The sequence below is a fragment of the Artemia franciscana genome, chromosome 2, assembly GCF_032884065.1.
Source record: "Artemia franciscana chromosome 2, ASM3288406v1, whole genome shotgun sequence".
Classification (NCBI taxonomy): Eukaryota; Metazoa; Arthropoda; class Branchiopoda; order Anostraca; family Artemiidae; genus Artemia; species Artemia franciscana.
Window position 1 is genome coordinate 45,328,752 of NC_088864.1, and position 27,532 is coordinate 45,356,283.

Below are 27,532 nucleotides of genomic sequence, written 5' to 3' on the forward strand. Positions count from 1 at the left end.
AGCTAGAGGGGTCCAGTGCTTTAGCGAGTTCGGTGCTTCTGGACATGCTAGGACGAGGAGAATTGGTAGGCATCTCAGGGACCTCAACAGATTGACTTTATAAAGTCGTTTTCCCCGGTTCGACCTTCTAGGATGCTGAAGGGAGAGGAAAAATAAGAAAAAATGAGGTATTTTTAACTTATGAATGGGTGATCGGATCTTAATGAATTTTGATATTTAAAAGGATCTCGCGTCTCAGAGCTCTTATTTTAAATCCCGACCAGTATTAAGCCTCTGATTTTCCTTTTAAATCAATCTATTGGTTCTTAGAATTTTACTAGAGCTCATGTCATATGAGCTCTTGGCTCTTGGCTCTTCCGACCTCATCACAAGTGTCATATGAGCTCTTAGCTCTTATTTTTAACTGGGACAATGTGATCCCTATGGGGTGCACATCCAAAAGCAGGTATGTGTGAATCATGTCACAAAAAAAACCACAGCCTGTTGCAGTGAAGTACCTTGATGGAAAGCAAATTTCCACATCAAAACGTTGATCCCACCATGCCAGAATAAGCGCTGCTAGCCTATCATAATTTGTGGGCCCATAATGACATGCAAGAACTAGAAAAAATATTTTCGGATTAAGCCTTTGCAAGATGACAAAAGCCTGTGGAATCAGAACGTGGAGGAATCCCATCCGCTCTAAGGTACATAAATCTTCTGATCATCAGATGGGAGGGAGACATAAGGCAAATAAAAAAGAGAGAAATATTGCCTTTCTCAAAGAAGATTTAGATAACGGCCCAAATTATAATAAGCCAAATATTAATTTTGAGGAGATGGATGTGGCAAAGAGGGCTTATGCGGGAGAAAAATTAAACTTGGATGAGGCTAGACAGTAACAAGTTTAAGTTTACAAAGAAACCGTAGCGTGAACGACAAGTGACAACTGGATCTACGAAAGAACCTTTAGAATAACCAGTACCCTATTTCATATAATAGCCAACCGAAAAGACAGCAACCAAACGGCACCCATTGTCAGAGATATTTGGAATGGTAAAGGCTGTTTCAAGTCAAAAGTTACGGTAAAGGGGCGTAAGTAGAGCCTGTTGCCTTTGAAGCTTACCAAAAAATGCATGGTGTTCCAATTGTAATAGGAAACAGTTTGGGTCTTATTATCCACCCAGTGCATCAGTATCTCGGAACCTCTCTTAAGGGTCTTTTACCCAATGGTACACCCATATTGAGGATTTTTCTTCTGCTTCTAGCCTTTGTTTTAAAAAGAGCAATAAATATTATTCCCAGTTTCAGGGACTGCCTGAAATAGCTAACTGTAATGAATGCTATTTAATTGTATATAATAACGAAATTAATTGGGAAGTTGTTGTTTCTAAATCAAGATAATTTTGGTCTAGAATATTCCCCGAACTTGAATGGTTTTTTAACGAGTGTCTTCTACCGGAAATTCTAAATTCTTGCCTGATCAGAAATATGCCCTTGCGCGAGCCTTTTGACGTTGTTATACGAAAGATTCCGATGAAACCTATTTACAAGGGGAGTAAGTCGTGTCTAAGAAGGCAAAGTATTTTGAAGAAATTTCAAGTTCCTAGTCAGCCAATCCCAAGCGCCAAATTTGTTTCTACCTCTGATTATGATGGGATTTGAAGCATTTGTTGATCTTCAGATGAATCTGGATAAAAATGTTTGGTGAAACCATTTATATTTGTATAGAAGCGTTTTAAATTGTTTTTAATGTATTTTTATGAAATAATCAAATTTTCTTCGCTTTAATATATTAACAGTTATATCCTGCTTTGATCTGCTTTCTATTATAAATTGATCGGAATCTACTAATCCGCATAAAAATTTTAACATTGAAGCCCCTCCCTCTTATTTCAGTAAGAATCAATTTCTTTTTTTCTAGCAGCGTTTTTTTAACAAGCAATAAATCTTATAATGAGAAAACTAAAAATAGCTTGAAATAGCTTACTTTTTTTGTTTAGATAAAAATTTATTTTATTGTTGGTATGGTGTGTTTGAAAGAAGCAAAAAACAATTTCTATTATATTATATCAGTATGCATTGTGAATAATCATACAATCTTATAAAACAGAGTTGTAAAAAATGGTAGACTTATAGTTGTTAATCTTCTTATGAATATTTTTTCTGTTTGCAAATAATTACAAATTTTATTTTTGAAGTTTGCCAGTATTTATTTTAGCTAAAATAGACATAATTTTTTTTTATTAGACAATAAGCAGGCCATTTCTTTTCAGTTTTACTGAAATAATATCATTCTTTCTGTTGATTAAATAAAAAAAAACTAATTTTTTTTAGCTGAAAGTAAGGAGCGACATTAAAACTTAAAACGAACAGAAATTACTCCGTATATGAAATGGGTTGTCCCCTCCGCAATCCCTCGCTCTTTACGCTAAAGCTTTTAATTGTTTTAAAAAGTAGAATTGTAGCAAAAAGTCAAACTTTAGCGTAAAGAGCGAGGGATTGCAGAGGGGACAACCCATTTCATATACGGAGTAATTTCTGTTCGTTTTAAGTTTTAATGTCGCTCCTTACTTTCAGCTAAAAAAATTAGTTTTTTTTTATTTAATTTCTGAACGTTTTTGAATTAATGCATGTTTGGTTTTGGCTCTCCGCACATAAATTATTAAAATGAAATTTGCATATTAATTCTTTTTTTGTCTAAATGGCTTTCTCTTAGTTTTGATCAGACGATTTTGAGAAATAAGGGGTGAGGAAGGAGGCCTAGTTGCCCTGTAATTTTTCGGTTACTTAAAAAGGCAACTAGAACTTTTAATTTTAACGAACGTTTTTATTAGTAAAAAATATGCGTAACTTAAGAATTAACTTACGTAACAAACTTTCATAGCCTTATATTTTTATTATGTATACGAGGGGGTTTGTACCCTCGTTAATACCTCGCTCTTTACACTAAATCGTAAGTTTTGTCCCAATTCTTTAAGAATAACCCCTGAATCAGAAAGGCCGTAGAATAAATAGTTGAAATTACTGAAAATACTTTAGCATAAAGAGCAAGGTATTTATCTCCTCCTAAATACCTCGCTCTTTATGCTAAAGTATTTTTAGAACCCCTCATATGCGTAATAATCTCTGTTCGTTTTAAGTTTCAATGCTACTTCTTCCTTTCATTTGAAAAAACGTTTTCATGTTTATTTTTCATTGTTTTCTTATAGTAATGCTAGAGAATCCTGCGCCCTTTTCATTGAATTTTTCTTCCCCCATGACAGATTCCTCCAAGGAAAGATCCTCCAACATAGCCCCCTCTCCTCAGCCCCACCCCCAAACAAAATAAAATCCCCCTGAAAACGTCTGTACACTTCCCAAAAACCATTACTATATGTAAACACTGGTCAAAATTTGTAACTTGCAGCCCCTCCCCCAGGGATTGTGGGGGAGTAAGTCATCCCCAAAGACATAGTTATTATGGTTTTCGACTATGTTGAGCAAAATGGCTATCTCAAAATTTTGATCTGTTGACTTTGGGAAAAAAATGAGCGTGGGAGGGGGCCTAGATGCCCTCCAATTTTTTGGTCACTTAAAAAGGGCACTAGAACTTTTCATTTCCATTAGAATGAGCCCTCTTGCGACATTCTAGGACCACTTGGTCGATACGATGACCCCTGGGAAAAAAAAACAAACAAACAAACAAATAAACACGCACCCGTGATTTGTCTTCTGGCAAAAAATACAAAATTCCACATTTTTGTAGATAGGAGCTTGAAACTTCTACAGTTGGGTTCTCTGATACGCTGAATCTGATGGTGTCATTTTCGTTAAGATCCTACGACTTTTAGGGGGTGTTTCCCCCTATTTTCCTAAATAAGGCAAATTTTCTCAGGCTCTTAACTTTTGATGGGTAAGACTAAACTTGATGAAACTTATATATTTAAAATCAGCATTAAAATGCGATCCTTTTGATGTAGCTATTGATATTAAAATTCAATTTTTTTGAGTTTTGGTTACTATTGAGCCGGGTCGCTCCTTACTACAGTTCGTTACCACGAACTGTTTGAAAGTTGCCGTTGCTTTACAACTGATTGCCATAGTTGAAGTTTAGCTAAAAAGAATCACGTGGCTTAACGCTGTGATTAGTTTGTCAGAGGAATAGCACTAGTGTATTTTTTAATGCATTAAGAATGCAAAATTAATTAAGAATGCAAAATTAATTAATGCAAAGAGCTTTGATGTGAATCGATTGTTAAAGCGACTCTATGAGTAGAAGTCTTGGACTTTTGTCTGCGTGATATTCTTGGGTCTTAAACAATGTTTCCTTAAAAGTGAACTACAGTAACCCCAAGCTCTTTCCTTGGGAAGCACTTTTACTAGTACTAATTTAAACTGGTCTGCCATATTGACCATTGTCTAAGTCGTTTATTTTAACTAGCATTTGACCATATTATTTGCATATCTGAAATATTTTAGGCCGAGAATGTGGAAACAGATTGTAGTAATGAAAAAGAAAACGAAAAAATTCATGAAGAAGTAAATGAAGAAGTTGGTGAAGAAGAAAATTGTGCTGAATCAACTAAATCAGATGATACTCAGCCTTTTGTGGGTCGTAAGGACACACCTGAACCAAGTGATTTAGACAGCACTGGTGACTCCCCAAGTGAAATTGAAGATCAGAGCCCTATACAAAGTCCTGTCGCCCTGCCATCTGACAATGAAGAAGATCAGAGCCGTATGCAAAGCCCTGTTGCCGTTCAGTCTAACAGTGAAGAAGAAGAAGAACTAAGTAACGCTAGTGTCGAATCAAATAATAGTCTTGACGGTGAGATTGTGGCAATTGAACATTTGAACGAAAAATCAGATTTACCTGACTATTTTTCAAAATGTGTTTTTTGTGACTGTGATATGACACAGAGCGAAAAAATGCCAATGATATTAAGATGTCTTCATTCGATATGCTGTGCTTGTTTTGAAAATCAATCCGAGAATATGAACCGAATTTTGTGCAAAGAATGTAACGTATCTTCTAGCCGTTCAAATTTAATTGAAAATAGGATACTTGCAGAGAGGGCTCGTCGAACCAATGGCAAGGATAAGATTTGTATGTCGTGCACTGAAAAAAAGGTTGTGGCTGCATTTCATTGTAGCAATTGTGACCATTGGCTTTGTCATAGCTGTTTGCCCGTAAGTTTTTTCTTTGTTTCAACGTCGACAAACACCAAAGACAAGAAAAGCAATAGGGAATTTCTCAAGACATTGGGAAACAAATTAGATTGAATATTTCGGCCCTATGTCCAAGGGCTGTCCTCAGCAATGAATTTTCTTGTTTCATCTACAACTTATTTATCAGTCCTGGTTGAACTTTGTTGAGGTAAGGATGCCAGGACTGTTTTGAAAAATTTTTCATTTTAGTTTTATTGATTTTATCCTGTTGTAAGTTTTTTCTTCTTATATATTTTTGTATTGCTGAGGACGGCCCTTGGACATAGGGTAGAAATATTGATTCTAATTTGTTTCCCACTGTCTTGATAAATTGATAAATTCCCTATTGTTCTTCTTGTTTTTGGTGTTCGTGATGGATAGTTAGTGTGGTCCTCGTCGCTATTTTCAACGTCGAAAAAATGTTCTCTGTGCATAGGTGTGTAGATGTTTATAAAAATAATTCACAGGTTTTCATTATCTTTTAGCATGTTTCTCTTAGTCCCCAAGAAAAAAACGTCATACTGGTAAACCATGTCAATGGCAGTAAAAGTCTCATTTCCAAATTTGTTGAAGAGTAATAATAATATAATAAAATTTCTTTGTTTTTTTTTTGTGTCTGTTGAAGGTTATTTCCAATATGAGTATTCTTAAATGCAGAAAAAAAGTTCCACTGAATTTTAAAACACGGTTTAAAGTTGTTTTAAAGAAAAAGCAGCTAAAAATGGGAGAAAAAATACACCAATTTATCCGTGGGTTACCGAGAGTTTACTCAGATGTATTAATAAGAAGAACAAGCTTTGGGCTGAATACCATAACCGACCAAGTATAGCTAGCCTAGAAATCTATGAATCTTATAAGAAATGCCTCCAATCAATTCTCAGAAAGGCCAAAAGAGAATATTTTAATACAAAACTAGCTGAAAGTGGTAAGGATGGAAGGAAAGTATGGAAGACAATTAATTCATTGTTACGACCCAATAACCAAAAACCTGAACTACCCTCCAAAATTACTGTTGATGGGAAAACTTTTACTGAGCAAACCGAAGTTGCGAAAGCACTTTGCACTTTCTTCGCCAGCATTGGAGAGAAAACGGCGAACACAGTAACACCCCAAGCAAAATCCTACAAGGATTTTCTAGGTCCAGTGTGTGTTAAGTCAATGGCAGTCATTTCCGTAACTTCCCTTGACATCTAAATGATTGTCGAAAACTTGAGAGGTACATCTGCGTCCGGATTCGACCGCGTTCACATGAAAGTGTTGCTGTCTGTATTACAACCGTTAACACATTTGATAAACCTCTCATTGCGGAAGAGGGTATTTCCATCACTCCTCAAGAAAGCACGAATGGTACCTCTCCATAAAGGTGGCCCTCAAGATGACCCATCTAACTTTTGACCCATCTCAATTCTCTCGGTATTTTCCAAAGTCTTTGAAAAACCAATGAAGAATCAACTTTACTCTTTCCTCAAAGCGACAACCAACGACAATTTGGATTCAGACCAGGACATTCAACTGAAGATGCGCTGACGTCACTGAGCTTATTTATCAACAAAGCTCTTGACCTGGGACTTATGCCAGCTGCTATTTTACTTGATATCAAAAAAGCATTCGACAGTACGGATCATGGAATTCTACTAGGTAAACTAGAACAAATCGGCGTTAGAGGAGAGGCACTGAAATGGTTCCAGTCCTACCTTAGCAATCGGCGCATGTACATAGGAGAAGATCCGTTGAACGATATCGTGGTATATTTCGGTGTGCCACAGGAATCGATCCTAGGTCCACTGTTATTTCTGATTCATGTGAATGACCTAAGTCGCGTTCTGAACCCAAATTTCAGGACCTCATGGTGTTGCTAACTCTGCTGCGATGAAGACACTTTAAACAATGACAACGACTCTAGTGAGCTGCTGGCATTCGCCGACGATACTACAATGGCTTCCTGTGACTCTGGCATGACGTCACTCGAAAGAAAACTAGAGATTGTCTTAGAAGAAACTTACGTCTGGATGGATGCAAATCGATTCGTAATAAATGTCGACAAATCGTGTGTGCTATTCTTTTCAAGGATTGGAACTATTCATCCAGAAATAATTGGAATTACGACTTCTAGAGGAATGATGAGGCGGCCTGAAACGGGTTTTGCGAGGTATCTAGATGTACTCCTGGACGAAAAGCTCTCCTTTCTAAACCACATCCAGGCTGTGGAGCTGAAACTCTCACAATCTTGGCATCATCAGGAAATTGAAGCACATATTTCCTCAAAAAACCCTTCGTCTGCTTTATAACGGACTTCTGAAACATCACCTGGAGTATTGTGCATAATTTGGCAGTCAACCTTCAAATCACACCTGAAGAGACTTGACTCAACCCACAAGAATGCATTGAAAATTGTTGGAAATGTAGACGACTGTCTGTCCCTTGGTTCCCTTTACCGTCTGTCGTGCTCAGATTTTGTTTTTACATTTTTATCCGGCTTACTTCCATCTCCCTTCCACAATCTGTTTCGGTTGATATCTGAACAGCATAATCGAAACACGCGCTCTGCATTTGACCTTCAAGTGAGACAAACTCCAACAGTATGTCCAGCTTGTTCCCCGGATGTAGCATGTGCTAAAGTGTGGTCTTTCAAAAATAACTTAAATAAATATTTAGTTAAAAGTCAATAAATGAAAGATAAAAAAAGATAAATTAAATTAGATAAAGTTTAGATTTTTTAGTTTATTTAGGTGAGGTGGTTGTACGTCCGGGGAGGGAGGGAGGAACCCTATGGTTAAGATTAAAAAAAATACATATATAATGAGGAGGCGTGTTGTTGTGTCGAAGAGTGAAGTGGGAGCCGTACTGCGTGTTAGGGAAGAATCTTTTATGTTTATGGGTCTCAACGTGGGTTTTGTCATAGAGCAGTGTACTTTAAGTTTAGTTATTTCCTTTTTTTAATTAAACCCTATTGAACCTTAACCTTAAAGTCAAATTTTCTGCTCTATCAAAACTATTTTATCTCTTAAAGAAACTTTGCTCTTTTCACCCCTTGTTTGATGCTATTTTTAGTTATAAAATTTAAGGTGTTTATCTTGAATTGAAATCGAATCGGCAACTCGACAATTGAAGGAAGGCTTTACAGTATGACTGTTTCTTTTGCTGAGTTTTTGTGCTTTGGTGTCTTCAATCGGTACAAAAATAAATTTTTCCAATAAAAGTAAAGGTTTAATTTAAAGCTCAGAACAGGGAGAAATTTATCAAACCTAAAATGAGCTGATATTAAAGAAGAAAGTATAAACAAACAAAAATTGCAATGAAGTCAAAGCCAAATTTTAACGAACAGAAAGTACCACAAATAGGGGTGATGTTGCCACCTTTCAAACATCCTAAAGGCCTAGAACGTAATTTCTCCTTCTTTGGAAACTAAATGGATTGCGTAATTCAAGAGCTCAGTATAGCCAATATTTTACTTGTATTTAAAGAAATAAGTTTAAGATGCAAAATGTTCACAAGTAAAATTTTTCTTCTCACCTCCCTCCCTTGGAAGGCTCGATTGTCTTTTTCACTTTATCAGAAGCCTAAAATACCTAGGACAAGAAAATAAATGCATATATCTCCTGCCTAGGCCCATCTTATCTGAAAGCTGCCATGTTAAAAAAAAGGGTCTTTTAATTGTCTCAAGATTATAAAGCTTTATGGTCAGTGCCCTAATTTCGTCAGTACAGCCAAATGGAATAAGCGAAGTATATAAATAAAACATAGTTATACTGTAAACGCTTTTTGTGTATAAAAGGTCAAACATTAAGGGGATTCAATACTCCAAAGGATCATTCTATCTCTTCCATTAGAAACGTTTTTAGTTTGTGGGGTCAAATTATTGAGAATTTATTGGGTGGTTCTACCATAACTTGTAGTGCTTGGTAAAAGATCTGAATAAATGACGAAAAACTAAAAGGCGACACCTTCTTACCCAGCAATCTTTATAAAAACCATTTAAGTTCTCCTGTTTTGTGCCAGGGATAGAGATATTCAGTGTCAATAAAACCTGCATCATCAGAAAGTATTATTTTTCCAGTAAACAGATCAGAATTTTTTTTAACTTCAGGAAAGGGCAGTCCCTGAAAATTTCCTAGCATAGGCTAATTGCTTGGAAGACTAAAGAAAATATCATTTGAGCATTTTGGCAGCTTTGGAAGTTCCCTCTGGTGTTACTCGCTTGGGTTGAAAATCCTGCTGAAAACCTTTGGGCTTAAATTACATTGCTCTCCTAGACGGAAGGCGTGTCACTTGGCTGTAAACGCAGTCATAACCCTCTTTTTTATATTTTGTATAATTTGTTTTAATCGCCACCTCAACAATGGAGCTGAACAGATCCAACACATTGGACCTTATTCTCTCTGAAGTGAAAATTATGGCAATTAAGATTTTTGAGACACACAATTTCATTATCTTTTCAATCAAACTTCATAGTGAAACCACATATTCGCAGTAGCTCTTGCTAGTCCCCTGGGAGACTTGCATTTCTAGTAGCTATAAAGAATTATCCCTCAGTGGCGTTGGGTGGAGTGGCAAAATGAAATTTCAAAACGCATGGGGGGATTAAATTTGTCGTTTTTTCAAAGAAAATGCCTATAAAAGGTATTTTTCACTTGGAATGTTCCCCGAAAGATGTTTTTTTAAAATTCAGGGGGGGAACTCCCTCCCCATTGACGATACTGTTTCCCCTTATAATTTGATTCCCCTTCTCATAAACAATTTAATTAAGAATTGAAAATGGGGCATTCCCATCTTCCTCTTTTGATACATTTTTATTGATTTTTTTTCTTGAAGTAAACAAGGAGGCATCCCTCTCTGTATGTTCCTGATGGTCTCCATGGAATGCTACTTTTTTTTAAATTAAATTTCTTCCATTTTAATTTGGTCTTAATATATGGAACATTCAAAAATGCAAAACTTCTTATGCTTTGTTTGTCTAAAATATCATTGAGTCAGCGTTTCTTCTTAAGCGATATGACATAAATAACATGATTGTGTTTACAGTATTCTTTTTTTATAGGCTCACTTATCTGAGGGATTGCATACGTTAATGAACGCAGAAATAGCCCCTCCGTCGTTTCAAACTGTATGCAGTAAACACAATAACCAAGGACTAGATATATTTTGTGAGGTCTGTAAAGACGTTTTTTGTGCTAGTTGTATGTTTGCAGAACACAAAGATCATTGTCACAAATCAGCTGAAACTGTACATAGTGCTGGTAAAGAGCAACTGAAATTGGACCTGCAATCAATGGCCGAAAAAGAAACATTTATCAAAAACTGCATACAGAAGCTAGAATCTCACGTGAAAGCTTTAGGAGAATCAGTTATTGCAGCCGAAAAAGACTGTAAAGCCTTTGAGGAAAAGCTTATTGAGGCTTCTAAGAGTCGATGCAGGGATATTTTGGATAACTTAAATTCTTGGCGTGAAGAAAATATCAAGCTGTATGAGGAGAAGAGAGAAACTCTTCTTGCTGTTAATAAGTCTGTAAAAAATGGAGTTACCTTTGGAGAGTTAGTTCTGGATGCATCATATCGGACTGCTCTTTACTCTAAACAGTGAGTCCTTGTTGTTTTTTGACTTATTAATACCATTGTATCTGGGCGGTTAAACTCTGGCACTAGTATTTACATCTTTGGGTTTTTCCCCGTATAGAATATGACTGTTTTTTCATCCTTACTATAATGTATTTGTTGTAATTGGGTTTCTAGACTGAAGGACTTTTGTTTTTTTACAATTATACAATTGAGCAAACACTAGATCTTTTAAGGTCGATTTTTCCTTTGAAATATGGACTTGACATAAATAGCGACGGAGACAAGACTGCTTTTCTATCACAAACATCAAAAACAAGAAGAGGAATAGGGGATTTCTCAAGACAGTCTCGCAAAATCAACGATAATTTACCATGTGATAATCCCGATAAGCCCCAAAACATTATTTACTTCCCACATATCCCAAAAATCACTAGGGATCTTAAAAAAGTATGCACACAAAATAATCCGTAAGTTGTATTTACCAATAATTTGAAAATCATAATCTCCTAAATTTTGGTAAAGATTAAACTCCAGCTACTCGCCAAAGAGGTATCTATCAAATACCATATGACTGTGTCAAATTCTATATAGGGAGAACTTACCAGAATTTCGAGAAAAGTCTGCAACAGCATAAAGATGGTATTACCAAAGCTCTAAATTCTAATATTGCTTCTGTTTCTTTTAAGTCTGCTTTAAGCAGCCATGTTTTTGAAAATCCAAGCCACAAAATACTTTTTGAAGAATCCGCCCATATTAGCAATGATCTAGGCATAAAGCAAGTAGTTCGAGAAGCAATTGAAATCATACTTAAGATTAATAATGATACTTCCTTAAATAGGGACTTGGGAGAATATTCACTAAATGCTCTATACACAAATTTAATTAAAAATGACCTTACGAAGTATTATATAAAACCAATAGATATTAACACAGGACGTGTCACAAATAGACCTATGAGATCAGTAGCCAAAAAAGCAAGGTTGCTTTTGGGCGACAAGCTTGCTGCTTGTCCCTGTAAAAAAACACCCAGCAACTGAAACGTCGATTCGACGCCCTATGCGCCAGCAATGGCTCTGGAGGATCTTTATCCTTATTATGTTGAAAGAAAGATTATATAGAAAGTAATGATAGAAAAATTAAGATAGCTAGGCCATGTTTTATGGATGAAGAACGGTAGCCATATCTGATAGCTGTTTTTCACTCTACTAGCCCATAAAATGTACCTAGTGGCAATTTAGATGGTGCCATTTTTGAACGAATACAACAATATGCTCAGATGAACGCAAAACTTCATCTAAAAAAATCCCTAATTATTTTCTCCGAATTTGTACGAGTTAAAACTTCATTGCCATTTATTAACTTCTTTAACCAAGGATAATAATTTGTAGACTGAGCAAATATAATAAATGTTTACTTTTTACAACTTAGTTCTAACTTATAGACACGCAACCACGTTTCAATAGTTGTCGTGTCCACAGCCATGTACCCAATAATTTGTTTTTAGACCTATAAGAGGCTTTAAATGCTCTTTCAGTAGGTTTCAGAAACTTTTTATGGCACTTGGTATTTACCAAGTGACGTATAGCGATCGCAATTTCTGTCGGTCTGTCCTGGTTTTTGCTAGTTTGGGCACTTCCTGATAGGTTAGGACAATGAAATTTGGCAGGTGTATCAGTAACCGGACCAGATTAAATTTTAAAAAATAGTCGTTTCCCCAATTCGACCATCTGGGGGGCTGTGGGGGGATCGTTAGTTTAGAAAAATTGGAAAACATTAGGAATTTTTAACTTACGAATGGGTGATCGGGTGTTACTAAATTTGATATTTAGAAGAATATCGTGTATCAGAGCTCTTATTTTAAATCCCGACCGGATCCGGTGACATTGGGGGGAGTTGGAGGGGGAAACCTGAAATCTTGGAAAACACTTAATGTGGAGGGATCGGGATGAAACTTGGTGCGAAAAATAGGCACAAGTCCTAGATACTTGATTGACATAACCAGAACGGATCCGCCCTCTTTGGGGGAGTTGGGGGGAGGGGGTAATTCGGAAAATTAGAAGAAATGAGATATTTTTAACCTATGAACGAGTGATTGGATCTTTGGGGGAGTTGGGGGGGATGGGGCTGGAAATCTAGGAAAACGCTTAGAGCAGAGAGATCAGGATGAAACTTGATGGGATTAAAAAGCACAAGTCCTAGATACGGGATTGACATAACCGGACCGAATCTGCTCTCTTTGGAGGAGTTGGGGGGATGTTAGTTCGGAAAAATTAGAAAAATAGAGATATTTTTACCTTATGAACGGGTGACCAGATCTTTTAGAAATTTGATATTTAGAAGGAATTCATGTCTCAGAGCTGTAATTTTAAATCCTGACCAGATTTGGTTACATTGAGGGAGTTGAAGGGGGAAACAGTAGAGAAAGCGGAAATCATGGAAAAGGCTTAGAGTGGAGAGATCGGGATGAAACTTGGTGGATAGAATCAGCAAATGTCGTAGATACGTGATTGACGTAACCTGACTGGATCCGCTCTCTTTGGGGGAGTTAGGGGGCTCCAGTGCTTTGGCAAGTTCGGTGCTTCTGGACGTTCTAGGACGATAATCGATAGGTGTGTCAGGGACCTGAGCAAATTGACTTGATAAAGTTGTTTTCCCTGGTTCGACCATCTGGGGGGCTGAAGGGAGAGGAAAAATTAGAAAAATAAGTATTTTTATCTTACGAATTGGTGATCGGATCTTAAAGAATTTGATATTTAGATGGACCTCGTGTCTCAGAGCTCATATTTTAAATCCTGACCGGTATTATGCCTCTGATTTCGTTTTAAATCAGTTTTTTGATTCTTGTAAATTTGCTAGAGCTCATACCATATGAGCTCTTGGCTCTTCCGATCTCGTCATAGGTGCCATACTCTTAGCTCTTGTTTTGATAATATTTCGACCCTTTTTTGGCTGAAATGAAGTTTCGCAAGCCAAAATGAAAGAAGCTGACATTTTCTGTGGTATAGTCTCTTTAGTCACTTAAAAAGGGCACTAGATCTAAATTTTCATTCAGATGAACCCTTTTGTAATAACCAAGAACAAATGGTTCGGTAGAATCACCCCTGGTAAAAACCTGCCACTTTTGCATTACTCTAGAAAAATAGGAAATGTCATATTTTGTAGATAATGATTTTAGGGTTTTCACATAGATTTTTATTTCGATTAACTGTCGTCAAATTTTTATTATGATTTTACCCATATCAAAAATTAATTTTAGGTGTATAATTCCCATGGTTTTCAAAGGAAACTTCGAACAAATCTTTTCGTAGCAAATTCTACCCACCCAGTCCCTACTTTCTATTTGAGGTTTCAGGCACCAACGCCTGAGATTTAGGACCACTGATTTGATACAATGAACCCAAGGGGAAAGAAATATAGATGTGCATCTGTGATCATTCTTCTAAAAAAAAATCAGGAATTTTGTAGATAAGGGGTTTTGAAACCTATGAAATCGGGCTCTGTTATATGCTGAATTTGGCGGTGTAATTTTAATATAGACCAGTTTCTTTTTTGTGTGTTTTTTACTCCTTTTCGGGAAATTAAGTAATATTCCTCAGGTTAGACCCTTTAGTCGGTAATTTTTAACTTAATGAATTTTACATAATTAGAATCATTATAAAAGTATATTAATTTGATGTATGTACTGTTGTCAAAACGTCATTTTTAGAGTTTTTATTGTTATTGTAACAATCAATTCTTACTTACAGTTTGTTGCTGTTAATTGTTTGGTATTGAAACTAGTCAACTAAAGTGTTTGATAAATAAAGTAGTCATTAAAATCATGCTTATTGATAGTTCCCGAAAAATAATTATGGTTAAAATGTTCTATAGGATACAGGAATCTCATGTGTGACTTGGAATGCCCCATAAGTTTTATATTTCTATTTATTTTTTCGTGTTTTTTGGGCTTGGGGTCACGTTATCATACCAGGGTAAGATAAATCCTTAAGACAATACATCGTAAACATCAAGGCAATTTATACAGTTCGTGCTTTTGATTTCATTTGTTTATTTGTAGATTCCTTGAAAATCAGTTTTCTGAATTGAAGGTAATGCGAGTAGAAGAGCCTTCTGACTCAGTACCGGAAGTCAAAGTTGTGCCAAAAAATCTTGAGCAGTTTTTGGAAGGTATGGTCTCTCATTTTTAAATCCTTTAATTTTACCGATACACAAAACACTACATTTCTTATCAAATATGAAATAAGAAGGATAAAAGCGAAATTATTAAACTACTTAGAACTCTAGACTATTACAAACAAATAGTTTTACCGTTACAAAGTGTCTAGTAAAACCTTTCTTCAAACAAGTTTAAGTGAAAACAAAGCTTCTTCCTTTCAGATTTTTTTTTTTACCGAAAGTTCAATTCTTTTTACATATTTCTTGTCTTGTAAATATAAAATAAAATGCTTGAATGAAATTCTACTAATATCTTTAGAAAAAAATTCATAAAAATTAGTTTTTGGTATGTCCCCTCCCCTGATAATGGGACCTGGAATGGGGCAACATTTTTTTTCGAGCAGCTCGAAACTTGTATTCAGGTATGAAAAAAGTTCCCAAGCTGCCAGTAGCAGAATTAGACAGGATTCCAGAAGCTGCTGAAGCTTTAATTGCACAACTTGTGTTATGGCAGCTTTTCTTTGAGTAAAAAAGTATTTTTATATGTAAAAATCGTATTTTCAGACAAAATATGCCAACTAATTTGAAAACTGCAAGCAGCATTGCTACTTTGCTACCCCACTTTTGCTACTTTGCTACCCCACTTTTGCACGGCGGCTTGTATCTTTAAGTCCTTGGGCCAAGAGAATCCCAATGCACAAAAGAAAATATATTGGTCAAGGGCAAAAAAATAACATTTTTATTTTTCGAATGGTTTGAAATTTACATATGTCAGTTTCTGGATTAACGGGACGATAATAAAAAATAGATTGGAGGAAGCATATTAAGTTGTTCAAAAATATATTTTGGCCTCTAAACATCATCTAAATATTCGATTGGTATAATCCCTATATCTGGGAATACTTTTTCTGAACATATTGAAACATAAAATCGTAAATTCTGGGCAAAATGGACCCCATTATGCAACAGACATTTTAGTTTGGGTATATGCCTTTTCTCTTCCTTAACGGGGTTCGAAAAAGACCCTAAAACGTTCAAGAATCATTTTCTGGACAAAATGCACTATATTTTTTTTCGGGCCGGGTGGGGGGGTCGGAAAAAGGGTCGTAAAACTTCTCAACATTGTTCAGCTTTGTAATTTACCAAAGTAAGTCAGTGGGACATGGGGAACCTAGTGCAAAAAAGTGTTGGGCCAAATGTAGCCCAAAAAAAGACTAAAAATCTTCTTTTTTGTCCGACTGCAGCTTAGAAAAGTCACTGATGGGGTTTTTCAATCCCTTTAAAGTCATGTTTCGACATGACTAAGAAAACCTTATTGAAGACGAAAACCTGTTGGAAAGTTAGACTCTCTCGATTCACTTTATCACAAAATAAGAACAATATTTTTCTGCGTCTGTCCTATGAAAAAAAGGTAAAAAAAAAACTTTGCTATCCAAGCGCAGATTGGGGAATGAATGTGGTCTTTTCTCAATATCTTTTATGGGGATATGGTACCTACAAACTTATTGCTCGATTTTCAATATCTGTCTCTTGTCGGTAAATTGCTCAGAGGACGAAGCTTCAATTAGTGACTTCTCTTGAAGACTTAGTTATGAACAATCGATAATTTGATTTGTGTCTCTTGTCAAATTTGAAAAGTTGACATTTTCAAATCAGCAGGTTTGTCTGTACGAATACATTGCACCTTGACAGAAGAAAAAAAAAGTACGGAGTTTTGATTGAACCAGTAATTTTATCAAATGAAGAAAATTTTATGAAGGTCTTAAAGTGTTATTGGTTATACCAGAAAACTTTAAATTTATCCAATAAATTTTAGCCACGTCTTTTCAATTTTCAAAATTTCTGCGAAAAAAAAGGAATATTGGAAATATTTGTCCAACATTCCGGAAAAATATTGGTTTTTGTCACCGTTAACCTCGCACGACTGGCTAGGTGTTGCGGACACTTAGCAATTACATTCCCTTAATGGTCATTACGTAATTATATCGTTGGTCCAGAGAACTTGCGGTCAAACAAAGTCCCCTGAAACTTCTGAATTTCTGATGCCAGGTGAGGTGGGAAAATGCCTCGTCCTGCTCCAAGGCCAAAGAAGGTTTTTTACAACCCAAAGATACTTACAGACCCTCTGAATTTTATAGATTTATTGTTGTTTTCGTTGTAGAAGGAATAGACTTCAGTCAAGGTCACTATTCTTCTTATATAGTAAACTAGGGATCTGAAGCCTTTTAAACCTTATTTCAGCCCCTTCTCCGTATCATAATATTTTGGAAGTCGATGCCAATGTTGAATAAATAGGGCGTAAGGAAATGCCATTTTTGGTGCTAGCTTTGAAGGGTCACTGGAGGTTTTTTTTTTCGTCTTACCATAGTAAGATGCTAGGTAACGCTGCAGCAATGTATACATCATGACATTATACCGGAACAACTTGTCGGATTTTACTCAAACTTGGTGGGAAATAACTTTTTTTTTTCAAGTCTCAGCTAATCCTTAGATCTGGAAAATTGGATGGAGGGGTAAACCCATGTAATCAAGACATGTACTGGAATGAGTGGAATTCAACAAAAGCTGTCATATGGAGAAACCTAATTTCAACTTTGTCTTTTTCGGGGTTGTAACTCGAACCTACTTCTGAAGGGAAAAAGGGTGTTTTAATTCTATCCTTTTGTACATCTGCCTGAAGGGGCAGTCGGATCTCAATCAAGCTTTATGAGAAGTAAAGGTAAGGGTCCTAGTCTTGTCTGTGGGAGTGTCCTAGTAGGGCCTGTCTTTACAGAAGGGACCATCCATGTTTGTAATCAGGACATTTACCTGAATTGCTGTTAGATTTCTGCTAAATGTGGTGAAAAGTGAGAATGAATTTCAATGTAGTTGGTCTAGAATTATTCCTTCCTCTCCAAGAATATCGTTTTAAAATCTATATATCCAGTGAAATAACAAGTTTTAATATTTTTGTAGATATTAATGCTGTTGGGAAAATTGAATCGTCATCCTGCAATTCTTCGACTGCTGAAGATCTATTTGAAGGTGAACCAGTTAGCGAAATTTCGGCTAGTTCAACTCCAGTTCGAGGTCATGGAGTTTTGAATTTCAGAACCTCTCTCAACCCGTCTTCTCGGCCTCTATTTCCTGACCATGTAAGTTTCATTTTTTGTAGTGTTGTGCCTGGTGTAAGTGTGCGAGGGGGAGGTCTCGGGGGTGACTACAGCCTACCATTCTCCTCTCCCCTGAAATCTCGAATGGTGTACGACTTCTTTCCTAATTTTTAATTTAATTTATTTGGGCACCTTTTTACAGAAAAAAAAACTAAAACATAAAAACGACGGTGCATAACTTAACAAAAAGACAAAAAAAAAGCATTTAAATTATCAAGATAGTAATAAAAACACACAAGTGTAGTTTAATAGTAGAGAATGAAACTATTCCAACTCAATTATAAATGAAACAGAAGGACTATACCACAGGTGACCTACTGTTTCTTTTATATTTTGCACGACGTTTTGAAACTTTGGTTTCTAAGTGTGCTTATCCGTCAACCAGCCAAAATGCATCTTAGACGACAAAGCTGTGTAGTAGACTATTTGTGACTGCCGTTGAAAATTTGAGGAGATTTGACAGGAGCAGTATTTTCTAACGAATCCTCCCGAAAAATGTTTTGACATTTCAGCCCTCCTTTAAAGCCATCAAATGGTCATTAGGGTTGCAGCTACAGTTGCAACTTAGTAAGAAGGAACCACTTACACTTGTTTGCCTTCTTGAATGCTAGCATAACACTGGAACATCAGAGAGAGCTGTTTAAAGGCTCATTTGAAAGAAAATTCCTATGTCTGCTTGCTTTTATAAGAACCAAAACAATGTTAGAAATAAGGTAAAGTTTTAGTTAAAAACTGCATGTTCATAAACACGATAATGAAAGACATAATCGTAGGTTACAACCATAAATGACGTTTTAGCAAAACTATATGATGAAGTTTGTTGCAATGATTATATGTATCAATATAAACGAATGACAATTCAATTCACCGTTACAGTTAAAGTTGGTCGTTTTCAAACCGTGTTAATTTCATTCTCTAGCGGGGCATTGGAAAGACATAAGAGAGCTGTTCAAGGGTTAATTTGAAAAGAAATGCTGTATCAACGTCTCTTCATTAATAAAAACTAATGTTTAAAATAAAATGAAATTTTTGCTGACGTTTTTTATGCGCATTCTGCAGGGCTACGAGGAAAGTGATGAAACTTGTGATGAACTGTGTGAGGAAGTGATGAAAAAGATAACTGTGTGAGGAAGGGATAACTGTGAAGGACACAGGATAACTGTGTGAACTGTGTGAGGAAGTGATGAAAGAGGAGTGAGAAAGTGATGGTAAAAAGATACACTTGTCTGTAACGAGCACTTTGCCTTGTTACAAACATTGTCGCAATACCTTCACTTTCATGACAATGGATGCGTTTCAGAAGACAGTTATATGGGGTAGTAAATGAATATTTGTTAGTGTTTTATGCTCCAATATTAAAGATACAAAAAAAAAGGAAATTAATGGTCGATTTTTAGTATATATCCAAAATGTAGTATACATTCAAAAATAAATTGTTTGTGTTTTGCTTATCAAGAGCAAGGTGTAAAATAATAATTTTAGAATGAAAATAATAGCATATAATGAGTTACAATTAATGATAATCAACGTTTGTACTCAATTCATGTTCCTGTCAATGGTGCAACTCCGTACAAAAAGCTGCATGAACCACACCCAAAAGTAATCACTTATTTAAAAAAAAGTACAAAAAAGGCTATAGAAAACAACTTTAATCACTTTTACAGCGTGGTGGAATTTACCTAGGACGCCTAAGCAAATCGTGTTCTTCAAGTATATTAAGACAATTTTTTTTAACTGGAATTTACTTTGAAAAACTTACAATCAGAAACCAAAATTACGAACTCCATGTTAAAACTAATTTCTTTAATTTTTCTCATTCAAGTTCTCTCAATTGAACAAGCACAGTATCCATTCTCTAGTGGACAAGCACAGTATCCGTCGAGGGTCTATCTTTGCTACAATAGTGAACAAACCTATTGACTTTTCGTCTATATAAAATGGCAAGCCCAGCAGAAGTAAAAAAGATAAAAATATACCTGGCTGTTATCATCGTTCCTTTGTTACTATTTTCTTTTATCATAACTATTTTAAAACGATTTTAAAGTTATAAATGTGCTATTTTAAGCTATTTCCAAAATAAGATAAATTTTCTCAGGGTCATAATAGTACCATTTACAATTTTTTTCTAGTGGTTTTGCTTGGTTACAATTATTGAATTGCTCCAATATTTCCGTGTCTGATAGTTTTGGAATATTTCCAGCTTAGGTGTAGATTATGGACTTTTTGTTGTAAAAAAAAACTTGTCTGTATTTTGGATGTATTGCGCTGGTTTTCGTAACTAGCTGATAATCTCGGCTATTTATATATTCTCTAATCCACTGCATTACTCTAGTAGCTTCAGCAACTGTTCTTGAAACTGTAAACAGTTTCCAACGTCTTTCCTCTACTAGTGTTGAAATCACCTAGTGTTACATTTTATGTTGCTCGGTAGTAACTGGACTTTTTTCTCATTTATTTTGACAAGCATTGACTGTGATGTCAAATCAAGTGTCATATGTTACTACACGAAAATTACAGTCGATGGTTCTGTTAAGTTGCTTAATCGTTGTTCCAGTGGTAGCTGCGACCTAGTAAGAGGTGAATACCTCTTACTAGTAACAAAAACAATAGTCCAAAATTCCCTAGAAGGGTGTCAGGTCGAAACACAATATACACCATTAGAACCGCCTTGTCCAAGAACTATAAAGGAAACCCGTAGTCCCTTGGCTTGAACAACAATGAAGATCTTTTGGCTCGAAAAACAAGGAAAGTGGTTGCAATCACGATATTCCGTGTTGAAAACATTTTTTTTTCTCCTCGGCTAGCGGACACTCGAATATAATGGAGATCCGTTCAAATGCCCCTTTTTAAAGGAAATTGTTTCAAATTTTTTTCCTGCTCTGCCATTTTTAGTATTAATTTTTAGCTTAGTTTCAAAACCTTTTTTAAAATGTCTGGCCTTGACTAACACTTCAGATTGGATCATTTTTAGTGGTGATTAAATCTGGAATTTTCTATAGTATTGACCAGCAAACGTAGAAGGAGCTAAATCAAGCGATCAAAATTATAGAAAAAGATTCAGCTTCAGAAGAAGAAATTCCGCGAAGTGGTGCGTCTGTTTTAATCTGTTTTAAGGTTTTCGAATTACTTTAATCCATTGTCAAAATATATTGAAATATTTGTGCAATTACCAATTTTTTACATTTTAAACAATTTGATAAAATTGAAAGAGCTTCAATTTTTTCGAATACTTATTCAAATTTTTTTTTCATTTTTTATTTTGTTTCTTTTTTATTTTCTTTTTAATTTTTTTTTAGTTTTTATTTTTTCTTTCTTTTTTTTATTTTTTAGTCTTTTTTATTTTTTTATTTTTTATTTTTTCCTTTTTTAGTTTTTTTCTTTTTATTTATTTTCTTTTTTTTAGTTTTTTAATTTTTTAGTCTTTTAGTTGTTCTTTTTTTTCTTTTTTTAGATTTTTGATGTTTTTTACTCTTTCTTTTATTTTAGTTTTTTTTTTGGTTTCTTCTTTTTTAATTTGTGTTCTTTCTTAGTTTCTTCTTCTTTTTTTCTTTTTTTATTTATTTTTTTTATCCTTTTTTCTTTTTAGTTTTTTAGTTTTTTACCTTTTAAAGTTTTTTTCCTCCTTTTTAGTTTTCTTTTTCTTCTTTTTTTTAGTTTTTCTCCTTTGTTGGTTTTTCTTTTTTTTTAGTTTCTTCATTTTTTAGTTTTCTTTTTTAGTTTTTTTTTAATTTTTTGTTTTTTCTTTTTTTTTTTCTTTTTTAGTTTTTTTCTTTTTTAGTCTTTTTCTTTTTTATACTTTTCTTTTTTTTCTTTTTTAGTTTTTTAGCTTTTTTAGTTTTTTAGCTTTTTTATTTTTAGTTTTTTACCTTTTTTTTATTTTTTTAAGTTTTTCTTTTTAGGTTTTTCTTTTTTTCGTTTTTTTCTTTCTTAGTTTTTTCTCTTCTTTTAGTCGTTTTTATTATTTTTTATTCCACGTGATTTACGTGAGTAAATCACGTTTCCTTCTTGTAAGTGCTTCGCCATAAATATACCACTACCCGCCAATTATGCTTTTGCTTTATAGACTTTCCGAGCCATTTCTTTATCAGTAAACTTCAGTATGACTGGAGCAAATTTGTTTATCAAGCTTTCAGATTGGTTGCTCATTCCGATTCTGTAAACGGCCGCCATATCAGAAGTTGTTACGCTGGGTAGGTTAACCTTGTCAGATAAAAGGCGAATCATGGTGGTTTAGAGGTCGAAGTTAGGCTGCTGCCTTAATCCATAAAATAACAAGCTATCCAGTAACAAATCCTTGTCAAAATCATCTAGTTTTTCCTCCAATTTTTTAATTCGTTCTTCTAGATTTTCTATCTGGTTTCTTAATATCTTTAGTGAGTTCTCAATTTTCAAAAATTTCGGATTGTATTCAACCGGTATCGCATCATGGATTTGCGTAACAATACTATCTACCGATTCCTTCATCGTATTTTTGTCCTTTAGCCTTTCCACAACTTTTGAGTTTATGCTCTCCATTAGTTCATTTTTTGCTCTCTCTAACTCAGATTCAGTTGCCGCGATTCTGTCTTGTAAATCTGAAGTAGCTACAGACATTGCTGCAGTAGGCGGTTTTTGGGCTCCGGTATTTATTCCCTGGTAAGTTTTTGACTTAGACTCGTTCAAAAACTTAGACTTGTAGACATCTGGTGAACTAGAAAGTTCGGCGAATGCTTTCTTTACAGCTTAACTACGATTTACATTAGTATTTGTATGGTACGTCGATAGATTTGACTCAAGAAGTCGATACTCTTCGTGGGTACCATAGCAAAACACGAAGTATGTTGACTTTCCTTTATTATCCTCCTTTCCAGCAACTTTATTTAATTTAGTCTCATCAATTTTTCTTTATATTCGTTTGAAAATATTATATGCTAATGTTCTTTGAATTTGACTTGTTATTTCATTGCCTGCTATTGCACTATCTTTGCATAGATCACACTTCGAGCACATAGATATATAGTTTAAAACAGTCGTTGTCAACAATTAGTTTTAGGCTTGCATTATACTTGAGCACTAGCTTCTCTGGAGATTTTAGTCGCTCATATCAGTTACATTGCGAAGTTATAACTCTTACTCGTTATAACACTTACATTGCGAATAAATCTAATTTGTCGCTTTCATGACAACACACGCTTAAGTTTTCGATGATTTTCGATGATTAGTGCTTATCTCATAGTTCAGATAATCGTCCTTTTGAGCATTCTATGCTACGACAACCTTATAATGAACATACACTTTTTTTTAGGCCATTCGTGCTCATTTTTGCACTGCTGTCTACAAACTAACTCACGCTCCAAGAAAAACATAGTTTTTCACTCCGAGTACCTGTTTAAGGCGGTCGCCTATTAATTCTGTAGAGAGTTGAGGGTTCAATGACTGTATCTATTGGTACACCATCAACGACACAAACTCATAAACATAAACTCTAGAAATACTTCTTTTGACAAGAATAAAGCAAGTATTTTTTTCAAAAGTTGTTATATTAAAGAACGAATAGAGGTTGCTGCAGTCCTGTGGTGGCGCAGTGGGTTAGACCTTAGCTTGGTAGTACGGGATCCAGAGATCGAATCATGCTGCAGCAATGCACTGCAGGGCCGACGCAGGGACCTTAGTAGTCAAGAAGCGTCGTTAATCTGATACAATAGAATTGAGGTTGCAGCAGGAGTGGCAACCTAGTAAGAGACGATCACGTCCCATAGCAAGTAAGTAATAGCCCGGAACTCCTGAATATAGTTTCATATCGAAACGCAAAGTACACTATTAAAAGCACCGTGGCCGAAACTCCAATAAAGGAAATTACAGTCCCTTGGCTTGAACAACAAGGAAAATCCGTTTGCTTTAAAAACAAGAACCATGGCTGCAACCAAGATATTGTGTATTGACAGCATCTTCATTTCCTTTTTTTTTTCTCTGCAGCTAACTTTGCAATCTAACATCATAGAGAACTATATAACATCATATATTTAATAGCTCATTTTAAAGGAAATTGTCACATAGTCGCTTTTGTAAATAACAGAAAATTATATTTAAAATAAAAATTGTTAGATTTTGACATCTTTTCAAAATCTAACCCTCTCGTTAGTTCGTACAACCATCTATTTTCTAGAATACGGCCAGGGGAAAAGGAAAAATAGTAAATGAAAAAAACGTCTCTCCTTATTCAATGCCCTTCTGCTGCTTAAAATCTGAACTGATCCTTTTATGTGAAATTGTTTTTTTTATCAAGAAATTCTGATGAAAGTGAAATTTAAAACGGACAAAAATTAAACTAACATCCATGTAACTTCATTCTCTAATGAGCATGTATTGTTAATCATGGTAGTAGCATGGCAGATTCTGTTGTTTGGTTGCCCAGTTTTACCGATTTTCCCTCCGCCAATTATAAAGTTATAAAGTACATAAAGTTATAAAATACTCCGCCAATTATAAAGTACTGGGTTATGTACTAGTGTGTATATAGGATATGGGGTATATTAGGTTACATCAGCTTCAGCTCTAATCCTGTTAAGAGCAGGACCCCAGTCTGGTGTCGGCTTAATTAGACAATCAATTCTTTGACGCAAAGAACCTTTAGCCTTAGAAATCTTTATTATTGCAACGATAGGAATGAGCGAAATCGGAACTGCAGATATAACCCAGCCAATAGCGTTGACAAATCCAGGGAAAATGATATCACCGTATGATGAAGGTTTAAAGTTGATTGTGCAAAAAATGAATAGACCAATTATAACAACAGGAGTTATATATTTCCACATGAAAGACCAGAGTCCATACGTAGGAGGATACCGTTTTAACATAAGCTTAATATCATTCAAAAATCTATCGACGCCATACAGGTAGTGGATGACAAAGATTTCACATAACCCGACTATCAAAGCAGAAAAAGTTGACGCATGATTATCCAGCAGTTGAAGTACATAAATGCCATTCCTGGTGCACATGGTCAAACCAAGGAGAAACATAACACACGAGGCTCCAAGGACCACCCATTTACGATTTCGTTCACAAAGTTTGTCGGGCCAGGAATCAACAATTGCTGTGACAACAGTTTCCAAAAGGGTAAATTGAGTACCGAGACCCAAGGTGAGGAGCATGACAAAGAACAAGATGGACCATATAGGAGCAACAGGTAAACGTGAAACAGCTTCAGGATAAGCAATGAACGCTAGACCAGCACCTTCAGTGGCAACACTTTCAACAGGTTTTCCAAGCTCATGGGCCATAAATCCCATGATACCAAATATCACAAAACCTGCGAAAAATGCAGTGAGAATGTTACCAGTTGCCACAATCAAAGAGTCTCTAAAGCAATTGTTGTGGAACCTGTTATAGCTAGCCAGTGTGATCAGACCTCCAAAACATGGCGACAGGGCAAAGAAAATCTGCGTTGCAGCATCAACCCAGACCTTAGCTTCCGTTAGCCTCTCCCACTTGGGGATTAGGTAAAACATGATCCCATCCACGTATCCTGGCAAAGTCGCTGCTCTGATCAACAGTATGAATATGACTACGTATGGGAAGATGGCAGTAAAATACACAGCCTTACCAAAACTTTTTACTCCTTTGAGTAGAGCAAAAAAGACTATAATCCATCCAAGAAGCAGACACAGCGCTAACTGCCATCTTATTCCACCGATATCTTCAATTCCGTCGCTTATTCCCAGAACACTGTGGTGGAAATATTCATCAGCTGGCATTTTGGAAGCATTGGCTGCAGCTTTCAAAGAATCCCACAGTTCAGGAGAGCTCTCGTTTTGTAACAGACAATGACCAGTTGTGTTAAGAAGGCCTCCAAGAACGGTGCAATTCTTTCCATTGAATCTGGCACAAGCTGGAGTATTCCAATCATTATTGCAGTGTGACCATGGCAACTCACTCGTGAAAGAGGCAAATAAGTAATAAAACGACCAGCCAACAATAACATTGTAGTAGATTGCCACCAAAAATGATATTGTAAACATAGCATACCCGATACCTTGGAAGAGAGGACAAATTTTCCATATTGTAATTGGTCCTTCACTGGCATATTGTCCAAAAGCAATTTCCATGAAAAACATCGGTAATCCGACTAGTAGATACATGATTATGTACGGAATCAAAAAAGCACCACCTCCATTCCGATAGCAAAGGTACGGGAACCTCCAAATCGTTCCAAGACCGACAGCATATGAGATGCATGACATAATAAATTCAACTTTATTTGACCAATTGCCTCTCTCTTTGTTTTCATCAACAATTTCAGTCTCCGACTTGTTATTTTCTATAATGACCATTTCTTATTCAAATTTATTTAAGTCTCTTTTCTAACTCAACTTATCAGTGAGAGAGTTAAGAAACGTTTAAGAAAGAAGAATGAAAAAAAAAAATGAATTTAACTTAGGGACTTCTGAGTTTTCCTACCCTGAAATATTTTTGTATCTTTTCAAAATGCAACCCTCTCATTAGTTCCTACGAAAATTTTTCTTGGATATGGCGAGTTGATAAGGAAACGTAATAAATGGAAGATACTTCGCTCTTTATCCAATAATAAATTTTCGGCCTGCTGCTTAAATTTTTAACTGAGCCATTTATGTGAAACTATTATTATTATTTTTTCTTTTTTTTAACGAAGATTTTCTGATGAAACGGAGATGAAGTACAATTTAAAACGAACAAACGTAGAACGAACAGTCATGTTATTTCATTATTCTAATGAGCATATATTGCTAATTATGGCAGCAGCATCTGCTGCAAACTTGTAAAAACAAAGTGCCGCCAATAGTAACCGGAGATGTAAAAATGTGATTTATAAATTTCGCTGATTCAGTTTTAAGCTGATTCATCATGGTGCCTATTTATTTGGTCCAGTGTTAGCAACAAAACTTTATTTTAAAAACTGTTTTATGTGAATTTCGAATAATATAAGAGTCACCTATCAAAAATGGTTTTAAATCAAAATAAAAACTGTACCATTATAATCATCGTCGTCTTGATTGCAGTGATAGGTTCTACCGAGCAAAAAACGAACAACGGCCAGTAGTAGCCACAAACTCAAATATTTGTTATAAGGAGACACTGGCTAGTGAGAAAAAAATGGCATTTATGGCTGATTCCGGAATGGTGACTATTGCTTCGATTATATTTAATAGTAAAATGTTTATTTTGAAGACCAATTTTTGACAAAAACCACATCTTCGTATCCAAGATAATATAACACACGAATCTTTTGAAAATGACTTTTCGGGGGTATGATGTCATATTTGAGTGATTCCGCTGTCTGACTCCCTTTGGGTGCTAGATTCCATGGATTCGTATCTTCCATAATTTAAAAAATTATGTTTAAACATGTATGCAGGAGGCTGTCAAATCAAGAGATTAAAATTTTAAATTTTTCTAGAAGACGACCCAAAAATGTAAATTCACAATTATTGAAAATGGTGCGATATTTCTAGAACAACAACCTGGATGATCAAATGTCGAGA

At 35.4% G+C, this 27,532-nt stretch overlaps 2 protein-coding genes across 3 annotated transcripts in view; one reads left to right on the forward strand and one right to left on the reverse strand.

The window, feature by feature from the left end:
• Positions 1-27,532, forward strand: part of LOC136042612 (E3 ubiquitin-protein ligase TRIM33-like) — a 75,732-nt gene that overhangs the window by 11,357 nt on the left and 36,843 nt on the right. For both annotated transcript variants that reach the window (XM_065727586.1, XM_065727581.1), the window contains exons 3-6: positions 4,441-5,151; positions 10,208-10,746; positions 14,783-14,892; positions 17,836-18,014. In XM_065727586.1, the coding sequence (XP_065583658.1) occupies positions 4,441-5,151; positions 10,208-10,746; positions 14,783-14,892; positions 17,836-18,014 (1,539 nt within the window). The remainder of the gene's footprint in view (positions 1-4,440; positions 5,152-10,207; positions 10,747-14,782; positions 14,893-17,835; positions 18,015-27,532) is intronic.
• LOC136042626 (sodium- and chloride-dependent glycine transporter 2-like) lies at positions 24,428-26,414 on the reverse strand. Its single transcript, XM_065727594.1, has one exon. The coding sequence runs from the start codon at positions 26,342-26,344 to the stop codon at positions 24,545-24,547; it is 1,800 nt and encodes a 599-aa protein (XP_065583666.1). The 5' UTR covers positions 26,345-26,414; the 3' UTR covers positions 24,428-24,544.

Bases quoted from the DNA above. Each gene is read 5' to 3' on its own strand.
- LOC136042626 (XM_065727594.1), bottom strand. From the start codon at position 26,344: ATGGTCATTATAGAAAATAACAAGTCGGAGACTGAAATTGTTGATGAA.